Source organism: Neophocaena asiaeorientalis, unplaced genomic scaffold (assembly GCF_003031525.2).
Source record: "Neophocaena asiaeorientalis asiaeorientalis breed wild unplaced genomic scaffold, Neophocaena_asiaeorientalis_V1.1 scaffold581, whole genome shotgun sequence".
Taxonomy (NCBI): domain Eukaryota; kingdom Metazoa; phylum Chordata; class Mammalia; order Artiodactyla; family Phocoenidae; genus Neophocaena; species Neophocaena asiaeorientalis.
This window is the reverse complement of record NW_020172732.1, coordinates 1,233,082-1,252,109: the sequence shown is the minus strand read 5'-3', so window position 1 is coordinate 1,252,109 and position 19,028 is coordinate 1,233,082. Positions and strand designations below refer to the sequence as shown.

At 37.4% G+C, this 19,028-nt stretch overlaps 1 protein-coding gene across 1 annotated transcript in view; it reads right to left on the bottom strand.

Moving 5' to 3' along the window:
• The window catches only part of NFIA (nuclear factor I A), a 275,273-nt gene that overhangs the window by 188,198 nt on the left and 68,047 nt on the right, over nt 1-19,028 (bottom strand). The window contains exon 2 of the mRNA XM_024740385.1: nt 10,571-10,636. Within this exon, the coding sequence (XP_024596153.1) occupies nt 10,571-10,636 (66 nt within the window). The remainder of the gene's footprint in view (nt 1-10,570; nt 10,637-19,028) is intronic.

The following is a 19,028-nucleotide window of genomic DNA, read 5'->3' as shown; positions in this document are numbered from 1 at the left end:
TACCGGCAGCTGCAGGAGGAATGGAATTTAAGCAGTCAAGTCATTAGAACTTCGTGGTACTCTTCCCAGGTCTCATTTTCAGCGGGTTAAATTCCAGTGGTTTGACCCTTTGTGATCAATGAAATCATCACAGACTAATCAAACCTTTTCCTATACTGCTGTTACTACTGCCCATGTAACCTCCATGGAAGTATGTAGAGAACTAGGACTGGTGGCCAGATAAAATACAGGACTTAGTTTAGATAAACAACAAATCCTTTTTTTGTAATAAGTAGAGTCCATGTAATACTAAAAAAAATTTATTTGTTGTGGATCTGCAATGCAAATTTAACTTGGCATCCTGTATTTTTATTTGCTAAATCTGGCAACTATTAGGGAGAAAAATCAAGCTTCGGGGTCGTGGACTTGAGACCTGGGGATTTACAATCTAAATGGAGTCCTGAGATAAGGGTTAAACTGCAGCTCCACAGATCTAGACCTCCATTAAATGAAAAAAGAATCGTCTGCATGAGAGGGTATGTGAAGCCAACTATCCCATGCAAGTGACTCTACTTTCAGTGATACACACATAAGGGAAAACCTTTGGGGATACTAAAAGATATTGCCATGGCAGACGAGAGTCTCCTTCTTTGACAATGCTATGAATTAGGCCTTTTGCTTTATTCACCACTTAACTTTAAGTATCTAACACAGTGTCGGGGCTCAGGGCATATCCACCACATCAAGAAATGAATGGATTGGGTATGTGCATACCCTTGTAGAGGATATCATAATTTGTCAAGCATGTGCCAAGTCCCTTCCTTGGCCTACAAGGTCCAGTATAATTTGGCTTCCTGCTACCCCTACCTCCAACTGCTCCTCTTTCATTTGTGCCCCGCAGGCCACACTGACCCTCTGAGTGTTCCTCCAACATGCCTCAGGGTCTTTACACTTACTGTCCCCTCTTTCTAGAACAAAAGTCCCAAGTATCCGCATAATTCTCTTCTTCACCTTCCTCAAGTCTTAGCTCAAAAGTCAACAGATCAAAAAGGCCTTCCCTAACCACCCTCCATAAAATAGCGCCCATATCCTCCACTGTTTATCCCTTATCTTGCTTTGTTTTTCTTCCTAATATTTCATACCATTTGGTATATTATATACATTAGTTAGTTCATTGTCTGTTTCCTTCCACCAGAAGGAATAAGAGAGATTTTATCTGTTTTGCTCAGTGCAGTATCTGATTCTTGGAATGCACTTGATAAACATTTGTTGAATAAAGGAAGGAATGAATGAATGAATGAAGCCTCTTTCCCCTTACTCGACTATCAGGTCCTTTAGAACAGGATGTCTGATCCATCACTGTATTCCCCCAATGCATCCAGCACATAGTCCAAATGTACCCAGCGGATTCTTAATAACTATCTGCTAAATAACTTATGAGAAAATTGAGGTACAGGTCTTTAAGTGACTTGGACAACTGATTTCCCCTAACAGATGCTCAGTGTCAGGCTTATAATGGCAGCTCTCCTTTGCTAATCTGACCTATTCGGAAGCTGTGATTTGGCTTCTACTTGTTCATCTCTTGAGTTTACAAATGCTGCTTGCTGAGAAGCTCTCTGGTTGCAAAAATGCCTACAGAGATCTAAGAAAACACTGACTTTCCTTCATGAAGAGATTGTTGGGAGCCTATTACTATTTTGCTGGGCCTCACCATAACATCCTTTATACTTCTCTCTTTGGATATTTGCCATACGATGCCTGTGGATAAGGCATATGAGACTCCCCTGTTCCCTTTGGGATAAAATCAACCAAGTATAGAAATTAACAACTGAGATGGAGCAGAGTAAGCTGCAGTAAGTATTACCCCTCCACCACCTCGATTTGAGCTATCCCAGTAGATTTCCTTAACGACAAGGTAATGCCAAGGGAACAGAGTTGCCTGGAGCTGAGTGAAACCTGAAGAAGAGAAAAAGAATGAGGAAGCTGTAGGGAGAAAAGGTGCCAAAAATCCTTGTGGTCACATGAATTTTTCTAGTAGACAACTAATCAAGCTGGATTAGCTACTCCAAATCCCTGAATAAATTATTTATATTACATTCAGTTTACTAATATGATCCATAAATGTATAATTCTTTCCCCAAAATAATATATAGGGTTTAAATCAACAAATTCATAGTCAAATGTCAAATCAGACCCTGTTATTTGTGGCAAGGAAAGCTCATACACTATTCCTGACCCAAACTAGCCTCCCTGAAAATTCATCATGCGGATTTTTCAGTGATGGAGAGGAGATCTTCTAAGGAGATCCGTCAAGGGGTCCTATCAGAGCCCATCCAAGCTTCGACCACAGGGAACAGAGAACAAGGGCAGATGGCACTGCAGCCAAACACCAGCCTTCCACCACACCTTCTCCATGCAACTGTGATGTGATGACGGCACCGCATTTGATTTCTTTTCTGAGCCCGGTTCAAATACTACGTGAACTGTTTTGCTTCATATTTTGAGAATCGAGATCTATGGATAACTTTACACAATCCCATATAAGTTATAAACAAACACTTAAAACCACTTTTCTATTTGCAATGTTACATCCAAATGGTTGTCTCTCCTGGAACAAGAGTCACAGGCATGAAGTAATTCGAGGACCAGAAAGACACCTCTTTATTTCTTCTTTCCTCTATAACTATTTGTGTGTGAGGCACTGGCAGAGGGGAGGAGGTGGGGTTTGTGTCTGAAATAGACCACCCAGCCAGTCCGTTTTAGAATTTGGAAATCAGGGGAACAGGGGTCTAAAACATTCCCTATATTGGCTACTAGCCAACTACTTAAAGTCTGTTCAGCTAGTTATCCTCTGTATGTAGACAATAAAACACCCATAACGTGAGAGGTAAAACTACTTCTTTAAAATGACTACAAATTTCATCCTTCTTTTTCAGTTGAAAAGGCTCCTTAACTACCCTGAATCCTGCGGTAAAGCTCATCATACTCTACACTGCAGCATGCATATGGGGGAAGCCTCAGCTGGTACCTCATCTTTCAAAAGGCAGGATCCAAGAATTTCCTTTGTCTGCAGGCATTTCTCAAGAGCCCCTGTAAACAATGATGGGTCACATCTGCTAACAATATTTAAGAAAGCACAATTCACCTGGTCTCAGACTGACATTTTTAGATTAAACCAAATTCTAGTTCCCCAGTCTCTAAAAGAAGATAGACTAGCTCCACTGCATTGCTGAAAATTCATCAGTCAGAATTTAATTACACAGATCTGGAAACCAGAAGGCATTTAGGTTTTAATGCCCCTCGAGTTGGGACCTTTGCAATATTTAGAATATTGATCATTACTGTTACTGCTGTTATTTTGGTGGTCACTCTACTGTGTCTGTCCCTGCAGGGTTTTTGGAAAAAAACACGGCTGAGAAGAACTGTTGCTAGGTAATTGCAAAAGAAAGTCATGCAAATTATGAAATACTGACAAGTTGCATTTACAAGTCAATGGTGCTAGAATGCTCCTGCTTTCCCAATAAAACGCTGACTGTTCGGCTGCACGTTGCCTCCAAAATTCCTAAAATGACCCAACTATAATGACCCAGTAATCTAAAAATAGTTCCTAAAACAGCAGTCCATCCAGTAGTAGGAAACAATTCTTAGCATTTGGAGTTATGAATTTTATTTTGCCTTCCAACTATGTACTAATATTATAACATAATATCGCAATGTATCTACTACATATTTGAGGAGGTAGTGAAACAAGTTAAAGCAAAGGGTCTGCACTTTCTTATGAGAATATTATCAGATAAAAGAATGTGTGTCCAAAAAAGAAACAGAAATTTATAGTTCTCTTATCTCACCTCCAAGTTCCAAAGCGAATCCTACATATAAATCTTTTACAAAGTGAATCCTACATATAAATCTTAAGTCAGGAAGTCAGTAGCCTTGGAATTTATTTCGTAAGTACCAAAATATTCAAAATACTCACAGAAGTGAGTTAACTGATAACCAATGAGATAGTGACAATTGAGACTGAAGAAAAGTACATTCCTTGCTCCTCCAGCAACTTTTAGCAACGATCCCTAGTTTGGTGATACAGGATGGGAATGACATAAATAAAGATGTTGAACATGAAAGCTAGATTCAACCAGTACTCCAGGGTGATTTTCACACTGGCAGGTAGAGCTGGAAATTTTCAAAATCTGGGGCAAGCATCACGATTCATGGCCTTCCACTGATTGCAGAGGCCCATCTGAGGGCTGATGTCTCTGACATATGTGCAACTACCAGATAAATGAGGCAGAGCAAACATGATTAAAACTAAAGAAAATTATCTAAATACCAACTCTGGTTTCCTGTTATAAATATCACATTTTAAAAACCACTAAGATGAGGTTATTATTATTATTAGCAGCCTGTGCAGGTGATGAGAGAGAGTAAATAGGAAAAACAAAAACAAAAAAACCAAAACACATGTGAACACAACTTTTCTTTTTCCAGCAAGGGAACACCACATTTTCTTTCCTTTTTTAGTTAAGGGTGCATCTACAGGGAGTCCCAGTGCGGGAGTGTGCTTTCAGAGTGCCATTGTTGGACTGTGCTATTCCCTCAGCGTGGTCACACAGAAGTGTGCCTTGAATTAAGTAGGAGGGCTATCACACGAGCTTTTCCCGCAGTAATGCCTGACCTGATGCACCACAGGACACAAGCTCTGGGGGACTGTTCACAGGCCCTGTAAATATCGAGAAAGCATTGCAAATGTAAAGCATTCCGATATCCACAAATACTCTTGAATTCACAAAGGTGGTTTGAGTAGGTGTTCTAAGTCAAAGTCTAACAAATAGGCTTAAAACCTTCAGGAGTTCTTGAAAAGCCAGAAAGGGGGTTTCAGTAATATGCAAAATGATTAAATGAACGATACGAGTCAGAGCTGAGAACTTTGCCGGGATTCCATTCCCTATGTGGTTATCAACCATAAAGGAACATGATGATATTGCATATCTTTTTTTTTTTTTTTAGTCTTTGACATTGCAATACCTTTAAATGTATTGTTTGATTTTTTCTTATATTTGCTTCAGGTTTAACATTTTAACAGTAGTAACTGGAGTTCTGGGGAAAATCAAAGCTGTTCTCAACACATGAAACCACTGCCTGAATGTAACTTTTCTAAGTTAATGCTGCTCAATTATATCCATTCTCTAGTTTTTTTTCTTCTCAACACAGAGTCTTAATTTTTCAGGTGCATTCATGTGGAAATATTAGTAATAAGCATAATTATAATTTTAGGAAGAGTCTTTAATTTTTAAAGTTCTTTATTATCCCAATAAAATTTCACTTCCTTTCTGGTACAGAAGACAAGTTTTAAACTTAGGTCACATAAAGTGAATTCTTTATTTTAATCTGTCTAGTTTTTTGTTGTTTTTTGCGGTACGCGGGCCTCTCACTGTTGTGGCCTCTCCCATTGCGGAGCACAGGCTCCGGACGCGCAGGCTCAGCGGCCATGGCTCACGGGCCCAGCCGCTCCGCGGCATGTGGGATCCTCCCGGACCAGGGCACGAACCCGTGTCCCCTGCATCGGCAGGCGGACCCTCAACCACTGCGCCACCAGGGAAGCCCCTAGCTGTCTAGTTTGATATGTCTCTAGGTGACCAAGGCAAGTACTAAGAGAATCATCATTTTTGGAAGAAATATTTTTGGGTTTTTTTTTGGAATTTTTACTTCTTTTATTTTTTTAACATCTTTATTGGAGTATAATTGCTTTACATTGTGTAAGTTTCTGCTGTATAACAAAATGAATCAGCTATACGTATACATATATCCCCATATCCCCTCCCTTTTGCGTCTCCCTCCAACCCTCCATATCCAACCCCTCTAGGTGGTCACAAAGCACTGAGCTGGTCTCCCTGTGCTATGCGGCTGCTTCCCACTAGCTATCTCTTTTACATTTTGTAGTGTATATATGTCCATGTCACTCTCTCACTTCGTCCCAGCTTACCCTTCCCCCTCCCCATGTCCTCAAGTCCATTCTCTACTTCTGCGTCTTTATTCCTGTCCTGCCCCTACGTTCTTCAGAACCTTTTTTTCTTTTTAGATTCCATATATACATGTTAGCATACGGTATCTGTTTTTCTCTTTCTGACTTACTTCACTTGTATGACAGATTCTAGGTCCATCCACCTCACTACAAATAACTCAATTTCATTTCTTTTTATGGTTGAGTAATATTCCATTGTATATATGTGCCACATCTTCTTTATCCATTCATCTGTTGACGGACACTTAGGTTGCTTCCATGTCCTGGCTATTGTAAACAATGCTGTGATGAACACTGTGGTACATGTCTCTTTCTGAATTATGGGTTTCTCAGGGTATATGCCCAGTAGTGGGATTGCTGGGTCATATGGTAGTTCTATTTCTAGTTTTTTAAGGAACCTCCATAATGTTCTCCATAGTGGCTGTATCAATTTACATTCCCACCAACAGTGCAAGAGGGTTCCCTTTTCTCCACATCCTCTCCAGCATTTATTGTTTGTAGATTTTTTGATGATGGCCATTCTGACTGGTATGAGGTGATACCTCAGTGTAGTTTTGATGTGCATTTCTCTAATGATTAGTGATGTTGAGCATCCTATCATGTGTTTGTTGGCAATCTGTATATCTTCTGTGGCGAAATGTCTATTTAGGTCTTCTGCCCATTTTTAGATTGGGTTGTTTGTTGGTACTGCATATCTTTGATCACACCTCCTTCTCATCTACTATGGCCATTAGTATAGCCCATAGCTTTGGTTTCCCAGCAGTATTAGTCATATCTGTGTATGTATGCCCATGTGTCATACACATACAACTGTATAACTTATACCCACACCCAAATTAGACTTCAACTTCTCCAGGGTTTCTCTTTTTTTTCCTTAAACACTTCTTGGTAAATCAATAGTGAGCAAATACTCAAAAACTACTTGGGGATAATGACAGTATATTTATCTACTTATTAATTTTAATAAATCCTAGGTATCTGTCATGTTCAAGGCATATGGAATTGGTCATGAATCCTATCTTTCATCGGCTTATAGTTTTAATAAGCCAGATTCTATCTGGTTTGTGCCAAGGAAAAACTCAGACAAAATTAAAGACATCTAAGTGGAGTCCCTTCTGTCCAGAATAACTTTCTTGAGCATTCATTCTGAAGGTTCTAGCAACTCTGAATCACTTTTGTAGCTGTCAACTCCTGGGAGGTACACAGAATGTGGAGAAGAGAACTAAACAGCGAAATAGATGTGCCACTGTGGGGATTATGGACAGATTTAAGAGACTTAAGCCTGACATTTCAGAACACAGTAGGTATCTACAAAAGCTGTATCTAAAGAGTCTTGCTTTATTTCTGATATTATGTCCCCTTCCACTCCAAGGCTCCCAGCTTTTGACCTCTTGAATATGTGTATCTCATTACAGATATGAGCTTTAACTGGAGAGTGGTGGTAGTTACCTTTCTTTGAGTCCTTACTACGAACCCGGCATTATGCTGTTTCACAGGCATATTCTCATTTTAATACTCATGAGGAAGGATCTTTTAGTGTTCCCATTTTACTGATAAGAATACTGAGGCTGGGGCAATACCTTATTCAGAGTTGCCCAGCCATTATTTAATCAGGCCTGTCTGACTCTAGAGGTGGAATTTTTAATCATTATATTATACCAATTTTGAGTTTCAGAGATTCTGATATTTTATCTCTGGACTTCAGATAATTCCTTCAAAATTCCCATCTAATACTGTAATTGGACAAAGATTTGTTTTCTTTTACAGTTGAGTCTTAAGGGAGTACAAGAAAAGAAAGCAAAAATTCCACAGAAAAAAAACAGACTAGTTGGGCAGGGAAGAAACAGCTGCATCCACTTTAGGTAAAGTTACATGGCCTAGTTTATGGTTTTGGATGAAACAGCATGTTACCATTTGTCTACTCATTTTCCATGGTTTACTAGGAAAATACCATTCGTTTCCCATTACCTTTCTCCTCAAGAGCTAGCATAAAAAGAATATTATTTCCCCTCGAATATATACATAAATAAGGAATAATGAGTTCCCACTTTGTTTGAAGACCAGAGTCTGTCACTTCTTCATCCACCAAGATTTCAAAAGTTCTTGAGTTTTGTTGATATACTTATGAGAGTTCTCTTCTTAAAAATAAAAATGAAACAAATAAACAGACAAACAAGAACTTTTCAGGAACTCATCTTCCATAACCTGGGGTAATGAAAATGAAAGAATACTCTTTATCAAAGCAACCCCAGAAAGTCATCTAATGCATGTAAATACCTAGTCCTGAAATCCTCATTTATTTTCCTTTAGGGATTATATGACTTTAAGGAAGAGGAAATATTTCCTCCAATAACTTCATCTGAGATTGACAAAAGGCAGAAAGAGGAAACCGAAGAGGCTGATATTCCTCTAGTCTGAGCTCCAGTTGGAATTGTCTAAGATGAACCAACTTCAGCTTTTCTCTGAAATAAATAGAAATTTGAAACATAGGAATTTATTACTGTCTCTCCTGGATATTAATACTTTCTTTCTTTGAATTCACACGATCCTTCCCAAATGGTACCGTGAATCCTTGAGGTGGCACCAAGTGATCTGGGGTTAACAGTGAACTTGGCCAGTCTCTCTGTGCCTTTGGCCGAAAAATCCAGGCTCAATCCTCGTTTCTTTTTGGAATGGGAAATGCACAATATCGGTATTACAGCAGCTCCAGAAAGGCATGCCAGGCCTCTCATGCTCTCAATTTATATTTGCATGTGAACAGCTTGTCGGCCATTTTATGAAGACAGATGAATCGCAGGCCTGCGAGAGGGGCGGCCAGACCTAAACACGTGAACCACACACCTCGGCAGCCCACCAGCTCTTAAAGGTGAAAGTAAAACGAATATATCTGGACACAACTTCAGGCAGATTATATAGAGATATAATGTATGAAGAAAACGAAACTAACAAAACTATAAGGCATCATCTATAAGTCAAGTGGGAAATAAAGAATGAAACTAATCTATAAATATCGCTCTTTAAAATGTCAACAAAAAATAAGATGTAGCTGTTTATGACACTAAAAACAAGCCTTCAGAGCTCTCGCTCTCTCTCTCTCTCTCTCTCTTTTTAATGCCTGCTGTGAAAAGATGACTTTGATAAGGAAAATACCACCAAAATACCAGGTTGAGGAGAGGAATAGTCAGATAGTGTATATTTAATATGGGAGCCCAACAATGTTATAGAGAATTTCCCAGGCTTGGGAAATGAAACGAATCCTGAGAAATGAGTGATAGGATATTCAGTGTGGTAAACTCAATCCTCCACCCCACAAAACTGACATAATTCAGTTTACCTATCTATTCCAAAAGATCAGATGGAGATCAAAACGGAAAAATAGATAGAACAACAAAAAGAAGAGAGTCAGGAGGAATGAGGTCATTCTAAGTAAGTGAAAAACAATGTATGGTAGAACTATACTGACTAGAAAAATAATACAAGGAATACTGAACAACGGCCAGCTTTTTTAGTGTAAAGTCTATGAAAGATACTATGGTAAGTATGTTATACACATTATCTTATTTAATTCTTCAACATGTCAATACAACTATTACCGTACCACTTCAAAGATGAGGAATAAATCAGTACTCTGGGAGGGTAAATAACCTATTCAACATTACAAAGGCAGGAAGAAGTAGAGGCAGACTTTGAACACAGGTCTGACACCACAGCCTGAGCTTCTAGCCTCGGTGCCATATTCCCCTCAAAGGTCCCTCAAGGTCAAGTTCCCATTAGAGCCTTCAGCTCTCTCACCAGGGAAGATCACTTTGGAATTTTATGAGATGATATCTATGAAAGTGTATAATACAACGTTTAGCATGTCATGGGTATCACGTGTTTACTTCTTGATTTTTATTGAAACTGATGGTTTTACTCAATCTTAAATTCTAACCTATGACAACCTTTTTCGTCCTTGGAGTGCATATACCACACAGTTGGTATTTTAGTGGATACTATTATATTCATATATAAAGTGTGTATTCTAGGTTAGTCAAGTTTCTGCAACAGAAAGTTTATATATTTATGCAACTGATGAGTTTAATTCTGTCACGTATCCTTAGTGTTTTATTTTAGACAATTTGAAGTGAAAAATCCTTCAAAGGCAGAGATGATTTTCTTAAAGCAATTAGCAAAGGCTTTGAAAAGGCCTCAAAAATACTTCTCAGTCAATAAACTTAAATCACTAGTGAAGAAGACTGTGGGTCACTTGCCACCTTAAAAGGAACTGAAATGAAAAGGCGTTGGCGCCTCACTTACGCTGTAAAAGATCCTGATCTGGTAAATCAACACCGCCTCTCACAGTAATCAACTTTCTTGGGAACTAAGGTTCTTATGAGTACCCTGATAGGGTTTGTGGCTGAGGGGAAGGGTTTGGGGAGGCTAGAGTGGCCCAGAAAACTCCTTGAGTCCTCAAGATTGTTCCTACCGTGGGCCGCCCATAGGGGCAGACCTCAAAATCCTTGTACTTGGTTGGCTGCTGGCTACCATGGACTCTCAGAGCAGCAGTCAAGAGTTCCAAAGTAAACTTACCATTTTCTGGCTGGTCCTTAATGTCAGCGTCACTTGGCTGGCTGGGACTTTCAGATTGACTTGAATCTGAAAAACATAAAAATACAGCCAAAAATTACAGGGTCTGTGAAGAAAAGTGGATCAGAGGTGCCAGACTTTCTCAAAAGGTTCAGCATGGAAACTAGGAATGAGAACGTTACAGAAGTGACATGATGATCGAAAAAAGAAGAGAGAAAAGACAGGGGGTGAAAAGCAGCAGAGGCTGCAGCCCGTGCCTTCAGAGATGACTCTCGGTTCTGTTGCCACCTCCAGTGGCGCTTGGCTTGCGCCAGATCATAACTTGAAACTCTTCAGAAACCATCCTCTTACAGAGACACCATTTCCAAACTGCTCTTCTCCATTATTTATACACTAGAGTCTGATAAAGACTTCATCCTTCATTACACACATCTGAAGCTTGATTCAGAACATAATAAAGTGTCAAAACATATTTTGAAGCTGGTATATAAAAGCAACCCAAACAACAGAAACAAGTTCTGTTGATATTTAGCTCTGTATTACAGCAACAGACTATGCAGACTAACACCATTAAATACTAGAATGCTAATATTCTAGTGCATTTACTTAAAATAACAGGATCACTCAAAGATATCTTTCTCCCCCACTTTATAAGTATTATTTTCCTCTTGTACTGCTGCATTTGGGAGATCCTAACAGGCCTTGTGAGCAAAAACAGGTTCTTGCACACCTTTATTGGATCCCATTTGTTTTTTATTTTAAAAACACAATCATTTTCAAATGAAAAAATTTGATTCAATCAAATTAACTTCTAAAAGAGATAATTTAAAATAAAGTAATATTTAATTTTAAGATGAGATAAAATTAAGTTAGATCAAAAAATTTCACAGAATTAGAAGTAGGAATACTTATGATACATTTTGGGGGGAAAGGAGAAAAAAGGCAAAATATGTCAAGGAGAGAGTTTTTTATGTAAAGCATTTTCTGAGACTTGAAACAATATATAACATTATCAAAAAACAAGCAAAAAAAAGTTTCAGAAAAATCTCTGTATCTGTGGAAAGCCTGGATCTGAACTTTACCTTGACTTCACAGGGTTAGAATGGGCTGCCTGAAATTTGACCACATTTCAGCAAGAAGTTCAATGCGAGATCCAAAAGGTCATGACACTTAACTGTGATTAAATTGAAAATATTAATTCTATTTCAACAGAGTTACAGTTTTAGCATTCTCTTTCTTGGAGATACTGCAAAAGGTAGCAGCACTACTAGTGACCCTAGGTCGAGAGAAGCGCTAAGTTATTACTTTAAGAAAGGCCCCCTGCTTTTAGGCAAATGAAGATTTTAATTATTGGGAAGTACTATTTTTTAAATGTCTATTTAAAAATTTTCAGATGCTCTTAACCTGGTAACTAGAGAAAAAATTCTAGATTGATTCAAAGGTTCAAATAACAAATGATGTGAAAATTTGAATTTTTATTTGTCTGGCAAAGTGATAGCTTTTATCATAATGTAACAATAGCCATAGTGAAGACACAAACAAAAAGCATTACAGGTCAAAAAACTTTAGACAAATTCTTCAAAATGAACCACAAAGTTAAATACAAAATCTGCACTGAAAATTGGAATACAATTTATATCGGATTACATTTGAAATTTTAACTCCATAAATTAACATTATTTTTATAGCAAATGATTTTAAAACACGGCAGGACTACCTTCTCTTTTTCTAAGGGAATATCCTGTAATTTCGCCATTAAAAATGACAAATTCAACGTTCTTAGAAGTAATTCAGCATGTTTTAGGAGAAAGGCATACCTTCATTATTTTTGTACTAGAAAATTTTAAACCATTAATATCCACTATTAAAATTAAAGAAAATATCTAAGTTTGTCTTAGGGAAAGTTAAAATTCTTCCTGATCATGTCCCAGAATAGATACATAAATTTTGCCAAATAGAACATTTTCTTTGGAATAAGACTGGCAAACCTAACTTTCTATATGATAGCTTAGCCAATATTCTTTTTCTTGATGTAATATCTTTACGATTAATCACTTTACAAAAAGAAAAATATTTTTTATCTCAATTAATTTAAATATACCATAGCCGATTACTTTTCTGATATTTAACTATTAATACTAAGCTAAGGTAAAAAAATAATGAGTGATTCAAACAATTGTTTTAATAATCTAAAAGTGGACTCCTTTGTCCTTTTAAATTTTCTTTTACGTTTGTCACCCTATATTTATAGAAAGGTAGCATAATTATAGAAAACATGAACAGCAACAAAAGATGGCAATAGATACGTTCAAAGAAAGTTTAAAATTCCAAGCCACAGAAAAAGAAGCAAACAAACAGCAAATGACTGAGTGGCAGGAAAACAGCTCAGAGTTGGTCTGAAAGGGGCCGCAGCACTCTTGTGAAAGCTCAGATACAAACACTGGAGAAGGCATCTAGCCAAATTGAAAACGGAATTTAATTTCTCCACTTTTATTCAAAAGCTGGGGATACTGTTCTCCACCGGAGGACTGCATACTAAAACACACCATCTTGGTAATGGATAGGGAAGGCCAAAGATCTACAAGAAAAGTTAAATGATCTAAAGACTTAGGTAATTATTTTCTACCATGGGCTGTTGAATGCCGTTTCTATTTTGAACCAACAAGGAACAAAATTACCCAGTGCTGGTGCAATTCTATGCTGAGAACGCATGGATACTTTCTCTGGTATTGCAAAAGGTCACCAATGCTGTTAAGTATGGAGCCGACCAGATAACCAGAATTATAAATTAATTTCTACCCATACATAATTGATACAAATGAAAGATCTCTTTCTTAAGCATTTGCATTAAAACACTATCACGAAGGTTAGCAACTAATTTACTTTTCTGTTTTAAATACTTGGTAGAGACTTGTCAGAAGCCAAGGTAACTTTATGTCTTACTTTTGGGGACAATTATCACATGGTCTTTTGATTCCCACCACCTGAAATAATTAGAGGCCCCAGAAAAAAAAGAACCACCTGCATAGAATTGGGTGCCCTTCCTGTATCTGAGTCTCCCACAGCAGTGACTTTCTCTGGTTCCCTGGTTGAAAGCCAGAAAATTTGTATATTACAATGAAGAGAATATAATTTAAAATGTGTTTAAATGATGGAGTTGGAAATGCTGTTGTGAGGAAGTATATTAGGATTATCAGTTTTTTTTCCATCTAGGGATTTGTTTTTTGTTTAAGGAACCTTAGACTTCAACCTAACCTAAAAGAAAAGCAATTTTTCTTCTGGTTTGTAAAAAATTTATGAGCAGAAATTTAAACCTAAAATTGACAGGGTTTTCATTAGGAGGCTGGATTGAGACCTCTTAATTGAACTGGTAGTCATCTACCTATGCATTTTTATGGCGCCTACAGCTATATTGCTGGAGTACTCAGACAAAGATATTTCACTATCAATATAATCACTAGGGAAAGGAATCAAATAAATCCTAATGCCTACACACTAGCCTCTGCTTCCATAAGCATGTGCACTGCAGGAACAGAAACCTTGTACTGGATTTGCTACTTATGCATGGATCCAGTCCCCCTAACCTCAATTCTGCTCCCCTTCAACTTGGAACCTCAGAGAATACTCCTTTTGGTATGGTGAAGAGTGACAAAAGCATGTCAATATGGTAAAACTGGCCAGGCAGAAATATAGACATCGCTTCCACGTATTTTCTGTTCTCTAGGCGTGATGCAAAGATGGAATGTTGTTAAATCTTCCTTGTGCTCGACCCAGAATTAAACTTTTCCTCTCTGATTCCTCTTTTATTGGCCATACATCTCTTACAATGTGACTTACATTATTTTGCACTAAGGTACTCTTCAATGATCTCCTATGAGAATCTGAGCTCCATAAGAAAAGAATTCCTTTCTTCCTCTAGCCTTACCCTCAGTACCTTCCAAGGGTACCTGGCCCAGCTAAGGATTTGATAACCGCTGAACTAAAGAGATGAATTTTCACTTGTTGTTCAGCTTTCTAATGCTGAACCACTGCCAGTGACTGAAAATACACTAAATTCACACCTAAAAGCAGATTGGGACTTATGAAATGAAAAAGGAGGGTAGAAAAGGTCTTTATTTCTGCTTTATATCCCCCTTCGTGGGACCTGGCAAGGAAGAGAGAGGCACATCCCTCTGGCTCGTGAGTAGGAAATTTTGCACAGCGTTTAGAAGTTGCAGACAATCACCTCCTCTGATCCCCTGGCCGACACACCCACAAGAGGCTCCTTAGAATAGTAAGAGCTGAGAGTGGTGTCTGACACATAAAAGGCCCCCCAGAAATGTGTGCAGGCTAAAATGATGGATGGCAGAAATATTTCGCACATTCAAAAAAACACAAAGATAAGAGAAAGCTGCCATATTCTGATGCCCGAAGAGGGACTCAAAATCCTAACAACTGCTGTTGTGAACAGCTGATAAAAGAAGAGCAGCCACGCAGTGGTGGGGAACCCTTCCCACCCCGAAACAAACCAATGTAATTCCTATTCAGTCAACATGATATCAACAAAAGTCTATGGACCATGAAAGTACAAATTCAGGTTCCAGGGGAAAAATAATTTCACCTAAGTTCAACCTCCCTACATGCATATTGATTTGGTTAAGGATGAAGCTTGAAAAGTCTTTGTTAGAATTTTGTGTCCAGTTTTAAATCTCCCAAATTAAAAGGTGATACGAAGAAATCAGAAGGCATCCAGAAACAAAAACGAGTTAGTCAAGTGAAAGAAAGTGAAAATGCCGCCAAAAAGAGATGAAGTTGTTTTTCATAGTGTGAAAAAGAAAAGGCAAAGTTAGGAATGAATACTTTCCTGCAAATAAATGAAGTGTCAGGAACATTCCTGAGGTAAAAGACAATAAGGAATAGGGTGATTATACTCTGAATATAATAAATACCCCCTAGGATTGTAGCACTTAAAGATTTTTAAAATTTAGGTAGATTCTTTTTTTTCTTACAGAGGTTTGGGAAGATGAGTAGTTTGCAAAAGAGTCAAGCCAAAGAATCCAAGATTCATTTTTCTACATCCATGATGTTATTGAAATCTGTTTCTGATTAGTAGTATAAGGCTTAGAATTACTCTATTTTGATCATTCACTACCATAAGATGTTTATTACAGTAAGGAAATCTAGAAAAATGGCTATAATAGTCACATTTTGCTTATTAGTCTCTCTCATAGCTGCAGTTATAAAAGAAATATTATTGTAGTACTTTATAAACTTTAGGAACATTGTCTATTTTTTCCAGTATCACCATGACCTTAAAGACTGAGGTGTGAGGAAATATTTTAAAAACCTTTGAGATGTAGAATGTCACTTCACAGGTGCACATATGTATATACAATCTGGGGCTTACGAGTAAAGTTGATGAATACAATACCATCCACTACATATAACAGTATCCATCATGGTCTGGCAAAGAACAATCAGAATTTTGTAATACTATCATTAAATCTGGACCACCAAAAATCTTCAGTTATCATCAGCATTTTCAGAGAATGGATAAATCCTTTAAGCTCAGTAAACAATCAAACCAATATTTAATGGTAATTAATGTATATGACTGTGGCCTACTTAATGAAAAACAAATACACAATAACCTGGTTTTTAAAACAAATTATGAGGTGAGTCACACCATAAAAGTTTTCTTATCTTTGAAAATGGAAACACTCCATGGTTCTTTAAATGGGAAGTCTTATCTTTACTGTATTTAAAATACAAATTTTGATCTGTGTAACTTTCCCAGTAAGCTAGAATTGCGTGTGTCATGATAACCGCAGTAATCAAGGTATGCACAGCAAATCCTTCTTCACCAGAAGGGAGGTGGGGAGATGGGGCAGAAGGAAAACCCTAATTCCAAAAGGACCAGGCTAGTTTGTACACGTTGGCCCTTGAATCCTCTAATCCGAATCCGAGCGGGAAGGCTGTGTTCACGCAGCAGAGACTTGGAAGGGCTCCACCAGACCACCCCGGGGGCTGCCAGCTGCTCGGGAGATCCACCCCTTAGCCACTCCCGGATATGGCATTTTCGGGGTCGGAACTTAAAAGCGTTATATAATCTAGATGACTACCATTTTCTTTCTTAAAACTTTTTTTTTACATGCCTTTCGGAAGAAGAATTTGTGAAATATTAAATTTGCAGGAATTAGATTTTTTGGCATTAATGCTGGTATTCAAGGCCCATCTGTTTAGTCAGGGCTGTGTCTGATGATGAGACTGTTTAGGTTGAAGAGTGATTCAACTGTCTTATCACCTACTCATAAACGTGTTATTTGGCTACGTGCACAGGGAGGTTGTGGAATGATACACAGTTTTAACACGTTGAGAAAAAAGTAAAATGGTCTCACCATTGTTGTGTTATGACACTGAGGGGGAATCATTTCTAAGCTTTGAAAATTACAAATTCAGTCACTCTGAAAGTAAAGACCAAATGACTCAATCTTTAAACCTTCAGTCTTCGCATGAGGCTGATTTCCAGTCATCATCGGGTTTTTCAGCAAAGTTATAAGTGAAGTCAATGGCAAGAATGTGGTGATTATAAAAGACATGTAAGCACGATACTCTGACTAAATTTATAATTTCTCGTATTTTCTTTGACAAGGGTCTCTGACTAAAATAAACTAAAATTGACATAACCACTTTGAATTTTGTTTTTCTCATAACAGGGGCTGTGTTAACATGTGATGGTGATCTGTTAATCAATTCAGAACTCACATTAGTGAGTCAACCTGGTTACCTACCCACTCATGAGTAAACAAAGAGCTGCCTAAAAAGCCATGAGTATAACATTATTGCATATCAGAATTGTGCTCGATTTCCCCTTTTGAGTCACTTTTTTCACAAACAAAATTAATTATAACAGTAAGTCCTTGGGGTTCTTAGAAGAAGAAGTATATATTTATACTTGATATATAAATACAAGTATATATTTATACTTGAAGATTACTTATGTAGTCAATCTATACAACTGGAAGTAGAAAAACTCCCTGTATACTTTCATACTATAAAAACAAATGTGTCAAATGAAAATGATGCATAATTTAGTTATAGTCTATACACATTATTTTCATGTGTCTGGATATCTGTAAAAAATTTCATTAAAATAATAAAATGATCTCTGTTGAGGATAATCATGGCTATTTAAGTTCAGTTAGTATTCTAAGGATTAACTTTTTTTGCATTCGTATTTCACTATTGAAAGAAGTATGAAAAGGCACAAAGATGGAATCCTAAAAAAATCTGAGCTATATAATTTAACTCTGGATCTCGTTTTTTTTCACCTGTAAAATGGGAACACTAATGACTATTTTGCCTAATTTAATAGAGTTGTTGTGTGGATCAAATAAAATAATGCAAGAAGACCTAATTTTGAAACTGTAAGGTCCCCCAAAAAGAAATGTACTTTTACCTCTGCAATATAAATCTTCCCATCCATATACATTTTTGTTTCTTTTAAAAAAATCAACCCCAGCCGACACATGACATGATTCTGGTAGAAAACATCAGCATCACAGCCCTGGTTTTAAAGTAAACGTTCTTAATTCCAATATGCTGGGAAAGAGATTATCTCTGATAATGGAAATTTAAATCTCAGTTTGCCGTTGTTTATTCCAGACAGACATTTGTGTGTTAAGTCTGTTTATCGGGCAACACTTTGTCTAAGCCAGGAAGTAGTCAGTCTTTGTAACAAGATGTATGCAAATGAACTTCCCATGAGTCTCCACAGCAAATTGTAGTAAGGAAAAAAAAATTCCTTGTTACTTTACCAGCAAGAAGCTACCTCAAAAGTAGACTAGAGACAGAGAACTATGAGCTAGACTATGCTGATGAGTCTAAATGAATCCTAAATATGTGCTCACAGTCTGTTGCTCTTTATTCTAAGCAGACTTGGTGCCTTACATCTGTTTATCAGACAACACTCTGTCTGGATTTGTAACCTGTGTGAAAATCAACGGTGACCATAATCCCATGAAATAACCTGTCGGAGGCAAAACTCCAAACCTCCCAACACTTTAAGGACCCCCACCAATAGACGTTCCTATGAGACCTTTGAAACTTTTAAAAAATACATCCAACTCTAACTTTTGCTCACCTTCTATCTTAACTTTTCTAAACTCACTGAATTCCCTAAAGGCACGATAGCCTCAGGACAGAATGGTGAATTTTACCATGCAATTTGCACTGATAAATAAAAAATTTGCTAACATGCCCTATCTAATGATCAAGACCAGGGAGGTTTTTTTTTATATACTTTTTTCTATCGTAATAGTAAAACGTTTATTCTTTTATTCTATTACTAAAGTATCTATCCCGGGATCCTCTTTTTTTTTTAATCCTAATATAACTGACTCTTTTTAAAAAATCTAAACATGAAGAGTTGAAAAGTGTATTTATTTTTCTTGTTGGTTTTCTATAGGGTTTGAAAATCTTA